The following is a 13,143-nucleotide window of genomic DNA, read 5'->3' as shown; positions in this document are numbered from 1 at the left end:
TGAGTGCCTGTTTAGGGTGGAGAGGACAAGGGTAAGTGCCTCTTTGAGCCTGTTAAGGGTGGCGAGGACAAGGGTGAGAGCCTGTTAAGGGTGGAGAGGACAAGGGTGAGTGCCTGTTCGAGACTGGTTGGGACCTGGGCCAGAAATGCTGCCCATTTTCCCATTCATTAATACCCACACTATGTATGTGTCCCTCTGTATATAAGCATTAATTTCACTATAGATATGTACCTATCGTTGTGTATTGCTTTGTATAAACATGTAGAATAATTGTTATAAAAACAAAAGAAATATCATCTTTAGTCTACATGTACTTGCTTCTATTGTGCATCTATGTACCTCCATGTACTTTGATCTGTGTGTCTGTTACTTTTCTCCTAAAAAAGCATATCCAATGCACTACCCTATTTCTCATCCTGAACCTCTATCAATATCTTTAATCTGCATATACTTACCTCCTTTATGCATCTATATACTTTCAATGTACTTATGGATCTATATATGTATCACTTTCTTCTAATTTAGCATTTCCAATGCACTATTCTATTTCTCAGCCTATACTTCTCTCAATATATCTTCTAGCCCAACTTTCTGACTCATCTCAAACTTATTTCTACTACTCTTTCCAATGCACTACCCTATCTCTCACCCTATACATCTATCATTACATCCTCTACACCCACTCATTTATCCCAAACCCCATACCACTACTAAGTTCCCCAAAATAAACCTTTCTTGACTCTCTCCTACTCTACCCCTCCTTGCATCATCTGACACTTCTTTTACTATACCGATCCCCCACAACAAGCCTTTTAAAACTCTTACCCCCGGACTCCTCCCCTCCAAAAACCCTTTTTACTCATCCAAAAGCCTCCTCCTACTGCTATGACCTAAAAAAAAGAAATCCTTCACTCTTCTATCCCTCCACTATCCTTTTCAATCAAAATAGCAGACTAACATGTTCACTTCTCTAATTCCATATTCCACTATACTAATTCACCACTAATCCTTTATGGGGTCCAGAGTAGCGTGCTACTCGCCAACAAAGCGTTTCAAAACCTCATCAGGGTTACAAGCGCTACATAAATGCAAACCGTTCTCCCTTTTTTACCTCTCCTCAACCCTTCTCAATCGAAATAACTGACTAACACATCCACCAAAGAGGTGTGGCGCCACGACCAGGGCGACTGACTCCGGAATCTGGGGATCACGGTTCAATCCCCGGCGCCGGCGGCAGATTAGCCCAGCATCATGTGATTCTGGGCAATAGCTTGCTTAATCTTCCCGCCGGCCCCCAGCGCCTAGAGACCCTTACGGGTGATTGTTCGCGTTTTACAAATGTGGGTTATTATTATTATCAAATTACTTCATATTCACTATACTAATTTTCAATAATAATCCTTTATGGGTTCCGAAGTAGCCTGCTACTCGCCAGAAAAGCGCTTCAACACTCCATCAGGGGTAACAGGCGCTATATGAATGCAAACCTTTCCTTCCCTTCTATCACTCCGCTATCCTTCTCACTTCAAATAACTGAATAATATCCACCACTCAAATTACTTTCATATTCCACCATACTAATTCACCACTAATCCTTTATGGGGTTCCAGAGTAGCGTGCTACTTGCCAAAAAAAGCGCTTCAACACCCCATCAGGGGTAAGAAGCGCTCTATAAATACAAACCTTTTTTCCTCTTCTATCCTTCTGCTATCCTTCCCAATCCAAATAACTGACTAACATATCCCCCACTTAAAATTTACTTGCATGTTTCACTATACTAATTCAACACTAATCCTCTATGGGTCCCGGAGTAGCGTGCTACTCGCCGAAAAGCGCTTGGACGCCTCGTCAGGTGTAGTAAGCTCTGTACAAATGCAATTACAATACAATACCATTTAGTACTTAGGGAACCTAATCATCGCACGCAATGCAGATTTCAGGATAACCAGAACATTTGATAGTTATACATATAATAGGAATATATTACATAGCCTCTATGTATATTGAGCAGATTCTCCTGGACCAAAGTCAGATAACCCAGAAATATGGTGCTCATACCAGGCCTAGATCAGGACAATTTCATGTATAATTGCCTACCTCAGTGCAAGGGCACCCCTTGTTGGGGTAGCAGTGTGCACTATAAACATGATTCATTTTTTCACCTCATAAGTAATGGGTAGACTACAGCACGTATGAAACAACACTACCAAAGCAATCATTAACCTACAAAGGGTATCAACATTTCTCAGTCATTGAAACTGTATTAGCTAATGGGAGCTTGCAGTATGTATTTCAAGGTGCACTAGGTGGCTCTAATTGTTTCCAAGAGAAAGGCCCACAAGACCTACTTGAACTGTGCCCATGAAATACTTTGCGTAGTAATGTGCGCTATATGTAAAGATTCAGTATGTTCCACCTGTTAGCAGCACCTAGAGTAAAGAGGGTGAAACCTGGAGTTGCACCATGGTTTCGAAGAATAAACTACTTATCTTGTGTAACACTTGTTCTGGTGGATATTCTATCTAACCAAAGATTTCTCACCTTTAGAATATCCCGGGCATCGAACAGGATCAGGAACGTTTCTCAGAAGTGAACCCATGCGCCGCTCGGTGGCACCATGCAGCTCTACATGGACTTCATTCTGCCCCAGAAGTGATGGAATGGAGCCTGTTACACGTGTCACTCCTCCATGCCAATGTCAATTCCTTGTTTGACTCATTCTACGATTTCTGACACAAAGCATAAACACGGCATCAGTATGCAAATATCAAATGTGAGACCTTTTTAGATGGTAAAAGGAGACCACTCCACAGAATGGTACGTAGGGAGGCCAGTAAGGGATCTGAGGTTAGATAGAATATCTATCACAAAGAGAGTTACTTAAGTTCAGTAACTTGTTCTTCTGACAGAGGCGTCTAACCATAGCTTCTTCACCTTTAGAATAGATAACAAAGCAGTACCCCCCAAGGTGGAGAGCCTGTGGAGTGGGATCAGATGAAGTCTGCAGGACCAAACTGATAAAATGCCCTTCCCGTCACATCTGGATGTCACAAAGCAATCTGTGTGAACATGTGCACTGATACTCACGTCAAGGACTGACAGATGACTTGGACAGGCAGTAGTGGCTTTGTTGGTCCTAGTGGAATGGACCCTCAGTCTTTCCGGATAATGCTTTTTGGCCAATGTGTGGCAGATCCTAATGCAAAAGCTGATCATCCACCTGATGGTCTTTGGTGCCATCAATATGGAAACTTAAAGCTCTTTTGGTGTCCAGCTAATGGAGTATCTCCTTCTCTTTCAAGTGTGGAAAGCGTGGTAAAGAATGTTAGGAGGGTGATAGATTGTCCACTGTGAAGAGGGGTCACAACTTTCAGCAAGAAGGCAGCCTAGATCCTCCGCACCAGTTTGATCATAACAAACGTAGTGTGGGGCAGCAGTACCAAAAGAGCCTGGAGTTTACTCAAGCGAAGAGATGCTTGATTGCAATGAGAAAGATCATTTTGAGAGTCCGAAAACTGAACAAGCAACTGAGCATTGGCTTGAAAGAGGACACATGAGGAATGTCAGGACCAAATTAACGAGCCATTGGGGCGCAAAACTTGTGTATTACAGCTTCAGTTCCACGCGGCGATCTCACCTGCCTCAGATGCAGAGGTCAGACAGCAAAACTCCAACATATGCTCTGGTCATGTCTCAACAAAGCCGGCCATTGGCATGCAATACAAACTACAGGCCACCGTCACAGAACTCACAACCTTGAATTCCTGGGAGGAAACAGCACTGGGTATCTTCCCTAGGAGGAAAAATAATCATAAACTGCGGGTGCGCTTAGCTAATCTTGACCACCTAGTGGCTAAGCACCTTCCCATCATAGACTGGAGAGCCCACCAGCCCCTGACACCTCCCCAGTGGCACAAGGCGCTTCTCCATTGAGGAGAGGTAGAAACCACCACATTACACTGGGAGGAAGCTTGCCAGCTTCGCAGACACCCCATTACAGTAGCCTGGGATGCCATGCTTACCAAGTTCAGGGAACTGATTGGGGAGACCACCCCTTCTCCCGCTTCCCTGACCCCCTGGGATATTGGTGGCTTACTGTAGTTTTTGATTCCTGTCATCCTAGACTCCACAAACCTCCTTGTATTGGGTCAGTATCCCCCTGTGCTGCCGTGATACAGAGGTTGAGCCACTCATGCAGCCGTCCCCTCATTCGCCTCCTGTCCCTTGTGACCTCCAGCCAATGTCTACCGCTTCTCTCCTGTGTACTCACTTGCCGATCTTGCTTGTGCCCCTCCCGCCTCGTTTCCTCTTACCTCGCTTTTCCTCCTAGCTACTTGAATCCCCCCTACTGTTGATAGGGGTTGTGCTCATCTCTTTCTCTTCTGTCACATTAATTTTTACAGAGCACCTGAGAAGCCTAAGCTTTGACGCTCCACTGATCAAAACCACACAGCTATACGTTTTATGATCCATTGTACCGCTTGTCATGTGTACACATCTTTCTGTTACCTATCTTTTCAATGCTGTAACATGACTGTCGGTAAATGTTTTTTCTTGAACCCGACGCTATGTAACCAAAACCTTTACACAAAAAAAACCTTAAGAAAAATTGCTTTAAAAAAATTACAATTAATTAAAGCTTCAATAAACCGCATCATAACAGGTGATTAAAAAAATAAAATAAAAGGATGGTTGGTCCAGCAAAAGCACAAAGGTCAAAAGGGCCGACTAATAACTTTTAATCATGCCCGCTGAAGAGCTTGTTGGGCCAAAGACGAAACAAACAATAAAACACCAGACAGTTAGGCTTGGAAGGGGTTTTGCGGACTCCACACCAGGCAACAAATTATTCCCAGTGCCTGTCGGAAATGGATTTGTAGATGAATGACTGGCAGCAAAGATGACATCCCCAACCTCTAGGGCTAGACTGAACGCAACTAACTATTGCCACTCAGTCTCAAAGCTTGCAACGACAGAAGATCCTCATGAAGCAGTAGTCCGATCATAGGTCAGATGATCAGGACTAGACGTTCCGGGTACCACATTCTCCTGACCCAATCTGGAGCCACGAGGATAACTTAGGCCCCATTGTTCTGACCTTCTTCAGAACTCAGGGTAGGAGCGGCAGAGGCAAACAAATGTACATGAGTCCTGTGCTCCTCCATTCTAGTCAGAATGCTACTTCCAGAAAGTTTCCTTGAGAGCGACAATACACAAAAGTTTTGAAACTGCGAGTTGTCTAATATGGCGAAAAGATCCAGCAGGATTCTTCCCACTGTTGGAAGATGCCCATTGCCACTGTGGGGTGTAACTTCTATTTGTGATCGACCAGACACCGCTGAATGAGCTCACCTGCCCTGGCATTTAAAAATCTTGCCAGATGGTTCACAATCAGGGAGGTGCCCTGATGTCCCAGCTAACTCCAGAGGCACAGAGACTCTTGGCACATGGCCCCACTCCACCCTACTTGTTGCAATCTCAGAAGGCCCCGAGGTTGTCCGTGAGAACCTGCAACAACTTACCTTTGATGCACGGGAGAAGACCTTCCATGCCAGGCAAATAGCCCACAAATCCAACAGACTGATAAAGGGCCAGGTTTACACTGAAGACCAGAGTCCTGCAACATCCACCTCCTCCAGATAACCTCCTTAACCCAACAGAGGGGTCTGCCACTGTACTCCAACTACAGCCAAGCGGCCACCACTGCAGAGCTCTTGCAGTATCATCTGAATCCTGAACGGAATCAGACAGCTTCCCTAGATATGGTGCAACATAGACTTCAGATGTCACCAAAGACCCAGCATATGCCACTTGGCATAGTTAAGTCAGAATATAGTAGGCCAAAAGGCCAAGAAGCCTTAGAACCGCTCTTGCGGTTGAAACATCTAAATCATAGCTCAAATGTCCTAGACTCTGTGACCGAGGGAATGCACTTAACTGCACAGTAATGAAGACAGCTTTAATGAAAGGGTGCCTCTTCGAATGAGTCAGATGATAGGTTAGTCATCATCTTGAGGTTGTCCCCAACTGGCTGTTGCGAGCCTGCCTTCAACAGCCAGTCACCAAAGTAAGAGGAAAGATAGTGCTGCTAAAGATGGACGACAACCATCACCATCACTTTTGTGAACACCTGAGGGGACCTGATGACGCCAAAGGGGAGCAAGGCAAATTGAAAATGCTCCTGGGCTACCTGGAACCACAGGTAAGGTCTGTGGGACTGCTGGACCAGTATATAAAAATACACATCCTACAGGTTCAAGAGTACCATCTAGTTGCTCAGATCCAGTGTAGACTGGACCTGGGCCAGCGTTGAGCAAATTTAATCTCACCTTCCGCAGGAAGGATAACATGGGGCAAATATCTAAAATAGGATGGAGGCCTCAATCCTTCTTCATCAAAAAGAAATTGCAGTAGTAACAGCCCATCCATTTCTATGAGGTTGGAACCCTTTCGATGGCTCCTTTGGAAAGTAGGGCACACGTCTCTTGCAACAAGGTAGAAAGGTGCTCCTCTGAAACCTTCTCTTATGTGGGAGAAAGCTGTGGTGGGTTACAAAGGAATTAAAGGGCATAGCCCTGCTGAACCCATTTGTCAGTTTTATTGTCATCCTGAGAGAAATTGATGGATCCTTCCTCCCACGGGGTGGGTATTAACCATTATGGACAAACTAAACCAGATTGGCAGTTGATGCTGCAGGGTAGGTGGACAGGGAAGATCAGTGCTCTTGGGTACTTTTACGGTGCCTGCTTGATCCTGGTCTCCAGCCACAAAAGAAGAGAGCTGACTGCAACAGGGGAGAGGGCCCTAAAGCTGTTTGTATGCCAATCTACTTAATTAGCCTCAGAAAGGTTGAACCTCGTGGAAAAATTATCTGGCAGGGCGGAGAGGCCTAAAGAATGTGCTGTGGCCCAAGTCTCCATGAAAGGTTTAGAGGCTGTCTCAGCTTTTTCACAGAACAGGAAGGATCTGTTAAAGGGCATATCCAAAAGGGAGGACTGCACATCTACTGAAAACCCCATGGGCTGAGCACCCACTGGTGCCGACTGCTCTCTCGAAGCAATCGGTAGTTTCCAGGCCACCATGAATTACTCATTCGGCTGCATCCTGAATGACTAGAACCGAGGAGTGTCTAAATTGTTCCTAAACTGCCGGCAAGATCTTGCTGGCCATGTCCCAGAGGGTGTGTGTGTGTGTTAACCAAACTCAAGGCCAAGCTGGATGAAGAGAGCATTTGTTTATCGAAATGCCTTAATCTTCTTTGTCTCCCTGTCCATGGAAGGGTTATAGGGAATGAATTTGGGTTCACCTTGCTCGTGCAAGCCTGGGCCAACACCTGCAGCATGTGGCCACATGTCTGTTCACCGGGGAGCAAGAGCAAGGTTTACACCATATGCCCAGCAGAGTATCAGTTAGGGCTTTATGGAATAGAAGGGCTCAGAGGAAGAAGCCCCAGGCTGCAGGACCACTAAGAAGACATTAATTTTAACCTCAACATAAGGCGGTTGTAGGTCCAGGGCCTCCGCATCATGTTGAATCGCCAATGGGAAAAAGCATAAAAGCAGTCACTTTTGTTGGGGGCCCAATGAGGGATAACAACCTAATATCAGGCAAGTGTCAAGCCCACTAATCTCCTCAAGGTCCATATATAAGCTATCATCATAATGTGGATTTAAATGATCAAAAAGGAGATGGAGGTCCGGGGGTGGGGGGGGGGGGGGGGGGGTTTGGGGATGGGAAGGGAGGGGGGTTTTCTTGATTGTTGATGTATGAATAGCTCTCCATTGTTCCTTTGTCTGATAAACTGTCAAGAGCGGTTGCTAGCTATTATGTGGCAGATCCCCTGGGTATACAGGGGCCTGCAGCCTTTGCCTTCTTGACCAATAAAAAGTGTCGTTAAAAAAAAAAAGGAGATGGAGGCTCTGAGGGCAGCTCTGTGGAAGTGGCTGTATACTATCAGAATCAGGTTGTACAGAAGCCGCATGCGCTGGAGTGGATTCGTAGCACAACCTCAGTCAGTGCAAGATGGATTCAGTTTAGGGTCGGACATTGGGGGTTGACACACGATTCCCCCTTCAGCACTGGTGACATCGGTATCCACATCAATGAGAGACTGGCGCAGGAGTCGGAGTCAGAATTTAATATGGCATCCGAGTTTATGAGGGACCAGAGGCAACTGGAGGAGCTCAGATGGCACAGATGACGGATCTGCTGGCAGTAACCCAACTGAAAGTCCATGCAGATCCTCGGGCCCGTAGGCTAGCCAGAGGAAGCTGGAACGGTGCCAAAAATATGCAGCATAGCTTGCTCCTGAGTCGCTGATCACTGGGTAATTTAAGACGGATCTGGATCAATTGCGCAATCTGCATCTCCGGCAGGAATCGGCACCTTGACACACTTGCTACTTCTGTTTTGAGAGAGAGTGGCAGGATAGGGTCGAGAATCTGCTTTGTCTTTTTGTGTTTTGACTTGAACCTCAACTTATCTGATGACTGCGACCCCGAACAGGATCTGGCTCTGGACCAGCCTTGGAAGAAGGTCTGTGCGCCTAAACTGGAAGGACACTTACATGAGGTCCATGAATTCTTTTGATTTTTGGCAACATACAGCTGCGCATCTTGATCCCAGATCGCCTTAGGGTGCATGAGCGCACAATCATCTCACAACTTGGAGTCCTGTCACAAGCCCAGGCACCAAAGAAACTTTGTGAACGTCCGTCACTGATATTTGTTTCTGACAGTCACACAATGGATTTAACCCTGTAGTTTTAGGTGGGGACTTGGGTCTCCTGCACACTCGATTCCAAAGCGCCAAAAGAAAGGAATTGACATGCAGGGGTGGTGCTTATATGCAGCTCCACTGTGTTACATAAGGGACAGAGCAAACCGAATGTTAAGCCGCACACTGACACCCACAGGTACACAGGAGCACTGCTGGCAACATTTCCGGATCCAGTCTGGCACCTGGGTGGTTAAAAGTATCCATCTGAAATCAACTTCTGAGATGTACTTCTTTAGGAGGTGCAGGAAAGGCAAACCTTTTAAAAACCAAAAGTTTCAATACAAACCTGTTTACAAGAACCTTTGGTTTCCTATGAGCCAGAATTCTAAAAGATCCCTTTATATGACAATCCTGTCACCATCTCTCATCAATAGCAGTTGAAACATGGTGCTCTGAATCAGCCTCTGGAATGTGTTCTGGTACAATCCACAACAATGACAACAACAAAACCTAATCACCGAAAAGGAAGAACCACGACTAAAAGGGCATTCAAGTGACCATATGAAAAACAAATTAGACAGACACAAAGGCAGGACTGCCACAGCTTCTTTAAAAGTTCTGACACCTGAGCTCACTATGGTTTTTGAGGAAGGTATAGACTCGGGTGCAACCTTAAAGGAAATACTCCTTAAATCTTTCAGCAGCTGATGATAAAATGAAAAGAAGTTATGTTCACTGCTTGTGAAAGAAATCTGATATACACGAAAGAAGGCTTCCTACGACAAACTTACCAGGCTTCAGTTTTTTTAACTTTTCCCTGCCAGAAAATATACCATCACCATGTCTTTGTAGACTGCGGACAAATTCTGTGAACTCACACTTCCACGTTGAAATGTGATGCAGTCGGGAGTGGGAATAAAAGTCAGAGATGAAATTGGGGTCAGTAGTTCTAGGAAGTAACTTAGAAGGTGAAGGTACGGAAGTGCTTTTAATGTTTGAAGGCCCCTGAACAACAGAATGGTGAACACCATTAAGTTTAGTATTATTGTGTGAGGAGGAACGAGTGTCAGTTCTGTGTGGAGTGCTCAAGACATCTGTCTGTGTGTTGCTATGCTGCAACTGTTGCATAGGGGAGTTTCTAGAGACAACAGTGTCCGTCTCTGCCGTTTTCAGCTCCAGATTCTGCACAGGGTCAGAACAAGGTTTTAACAAAGAGTCCTGTGGTTTGAAGGCACCATGGGAAGTAATATTCTGTCCATTACAAATGGCACTGTTGTCTTGAGGTCGGTGAACTCCATTTTGTTTTCGCCCAACAGAAGTCTGACCAAAGTCTGTGAAGTCAAAATCTTCATCATCATCCTCTTCTTCTTTCTGTCTCCAATCAAACATTCCATTCATTGTCTCAGTTGCTGGGTCTCTCTGCTCCTTTGCAGTGTGATTTCTAAGAAGAAAAAATATATTCAATTACAACTCTAATACAAGAAAAGGGACTTTAATGAATGTACTTATTTGCATAGCCATCATTTTTTTCTAATCAAATATGAAGGCTCGAGAATCATTGCACTGTTGCATTATCTTTATTTCCACCGCAAAGAAACAAACATTTTAAAAAGAATGCTGCAGGAATTTGTCACCACAAATATTTTACCTTCCTCCTCCCCTTTACCTTCCTCCTCCCCTTTTTCTGAATTTGTTTTTGTTGGCTTTAGGACTCTGAGCATTTTACCACTGCTAACCAGTGCTAAAGTGCATGTGCTCTCTCACTAAAACATAGTTTGATTGACTTTGCAACAATTGGCAAATTTAATTTACCTATAAGCCCTTAGTAAAGTGCACTACATGTGCCCCAGGGCCTGTAAATTAAATGCTCCTAGTGTGCTTGCAGCACTGATTGTGCCACCCATTCAAGTAGCCCTTCCAATATTGTCTCAAGCCGAACCCTGCAGAGCCTGTGTGTGCAGTTTACACTGCAACATCAACTTGGCATATAAAACCCTTTGCCAAGCCTTAATCTCTCTTTTTATTACATCTACGTCACCCCTCAGGTAGGCCCTAGATAGCCCAGAGGGCAGGGTGCTGTGTAATTAAAAGGTACAACACTTACGTTTTACATGTCCTGGTAGTGAAAACCTCCCCAATGTTTTTTAAATTACTGTGAGGCCTACCCTTCCCATAGGTTAACATTGGGGATTACTAATTACCCTTAAAAAGCTGTATCCCCATTTGCAATTGGAAGGAGGTACAGCTGTCATATTTAGTACCTATGGAACTGTAATTTTAAATTCTCTTTAATGGTAAAGTCAAATTTATCATTTCAATTTTTAAAATGCCACTTTTAACAAGAAGGCATTTTTCTGCACTTAGCCCGGTTTGCCTGCAGCCTGTTTCGAATATACGTCTGGGTGACAGCTGGGCTTTGTGCATGACCTCTAGACAGCCATACACAAAGAAAGCTTAGGTGTGACTTGAAGGGCCATCCACACCCTGATGGGCCGTCCTGGGCAGGGTGGTAGATCTGGGAACAGCCTCACACTTACACCTGAATAGGCTGTGTCCTATCCCCACAGAAAGGACTGTTGAATACCCCCCTGTTGTGAGTCTGGTGCCAGAGCAGGAAGGGAGGACCTCAATGAATTTCAGAACCCTTCTTTCAAGTCTCCTCCACTTCAAAGGCATCACTGGGTGTATGACCCAACCACTCAGTACACTTCTGGACCTGTAAAGACTCTGCCAGGAAGAAAAACTGCTTTCTTGCTGTGCTGATCTGCTGTCACCCTTGGGTGGGTGAGAAGTAGTGGACCCACATCTCTTAAATCCAGAACTAGACTGACTCCAAGGGCTTGCTGGCATGCCTTCTGATTGAAGTCTCAGGGGACGTTAAAGACTTCCAACTCACCTGCTACAGCACCTGGACTCTGCCAACTGTGAGTCTGCCCTGCCAAGTGGTGCCAACACGGTCCTGGACCCTTGAAAGTGAGTTTGAAGTGCTGCTCCAGCAGAATCCATGCATCGTTGTAAGGACTCGGAACCGGCGCATATCCTCCACTGAGGAGACATTGCCGCCGTTGCATGGATCGACTCCAACACATCGCCAACTATGCAGCCCATGACTCCATTCTCAAAACATCATCGCCGTTGCACGGTACGGAAATGACACTTCGCCTTCCTTTGTGGACCGATAACGATACACTGCTTCACCTGTACCCTGCATCTCTTTTTCGACGATGGCGCAACCAAGGAACTTTGCAGTGGGCCAAGGATGATTCCTGTATCTGACCTGCGCTCCATCGCAGTCAGCCTGAATTTTAGGATTTGATCAGGTCTAGTGTGACCAGATAGCCCCGACTGGCGCTTTATGCTCTTATGCACTACATTTCAGTTAATTTGTTTTTATAAATTAATAACTCCAGTTCTACTTATTGGATTGTTGTCGTCGTTGTCTAATTTTGTTCATTAAATTAAGCTTTATTGCTCTAACCAGGTGTGGTATCTATTTGTGTGGTGTTTTAATAGTTTTACTGTTTGAGGTGTTGCACAAGTATTTTACACAGTGCCTCTTAAGTTAAGCCTGACTGCTCTGTGCCAAGCTGCCAGGGCTGAGCACAGGTTAATTTAGGGTGTGCTTGTCACTTACCCTGACTAGGATTGTAGTTCCTGCTTGAACAGGGTACATACCTCTGACAACCAGAAACCCAATTTCTAACAAAGACCATGTATGACATGCCACTATTTTACTCAAATATTACTACTACAATGTTCATAATGATGTAAACACTAATGCAGTAATTTATTTTCCTGTAAGGATGCAAACATTTCTCTTCAGTGGAGGATCTCATGCTTTAACCCTCTCCTAAACTAAGCAAGACATCAATATTTTATATGACCACTGTGAGAAATTGGGTTATTGGTTGACTAGGGTGTGCACCCTGGTCAAACAGCAACCACAATCTGGGTAAGGCACAAGCAAACCCCAAATTAGCCTGTGCTCAACTCTCCCGTAGCTTGGCACAGAGCCTTCAGCCTTAACTTCGAGGCAATGTGTAAAGTATTTGTGGAACACTTAAACAGTAACACAGTGAAAAGTCCTTCTTACTGGCAGAGTATCCACAGGTCTATAAGTGTATTGAAGAGTTGGTGTCTGAGGTCCAGTATTTATACCCAGTTGTGCTTTGATGTGGCGTAGAAGCTTCTAGAGGTTTCCCTTTGAAGTCCCCAGGCATTCTACCTTATCTGTCCTGGCTCCAGAGTAACTACAGGGGACATACTGCCCTTTGTGTATTGGCAGGACATAGCCTATTCAAATGTAAGTGGGGTTGGGCTCAGCTCTTCTCATTCATCCTGCCAGTGACGGCCCATCCAGTCACACATTGTGTGCGTCTGTCAAGGAGGAACACACAAATACCAACTGTCAGCTACATCCAGTCA

At 45.1% G+C, this 13,143-nt stretch overlaps 1 protein-coding gene across 4 annotated transcripts in view; it reads right to left on the bottom strand.

Annotated features, from left to right (window-relative positions):
- Positions 1 to 13,143, bottom strand: part of REV1 (REV1 DNA directed polymerase) — a 489,784-nt gene that overhangs the window by 324,473 nt on the left and 152,168 nt on the right. For all 4 annotated transcript variants that reach the window (XM_085622772.1, XM_085622774.1, XM_085622773.1 and 1 more), the window contains one exon: positions 9,510 to 10,159. In XM_085622772.1, coding sequence (XP_085478898.1) covers positions 9,510 to 10,159 — 650 coding nt within the window. The remainder of the gene's footprint in view (positions 1 to 9,509; positions 10,160 to 13,143) is intronic.

The sequence above is a fragment of the Triturus cristatus genome, chromosome 8, assembly GCF_964204655.1.
Source record: "Triturus cristatus chromosome 8, aTriCri1.1, whole genome shotgun sequence".
Taxonomy (NCBI): Eukaryota; Metazoa; Chordata; class Amphibia; order Caudata; family Salamandridae; genus Triturus; species Triturus cristatus.
The sequence above is the reverse complement of the archived record's forward strand: the minus strand, read 5'-3'. Positions and strand labels throughout refer to the sequence as shown.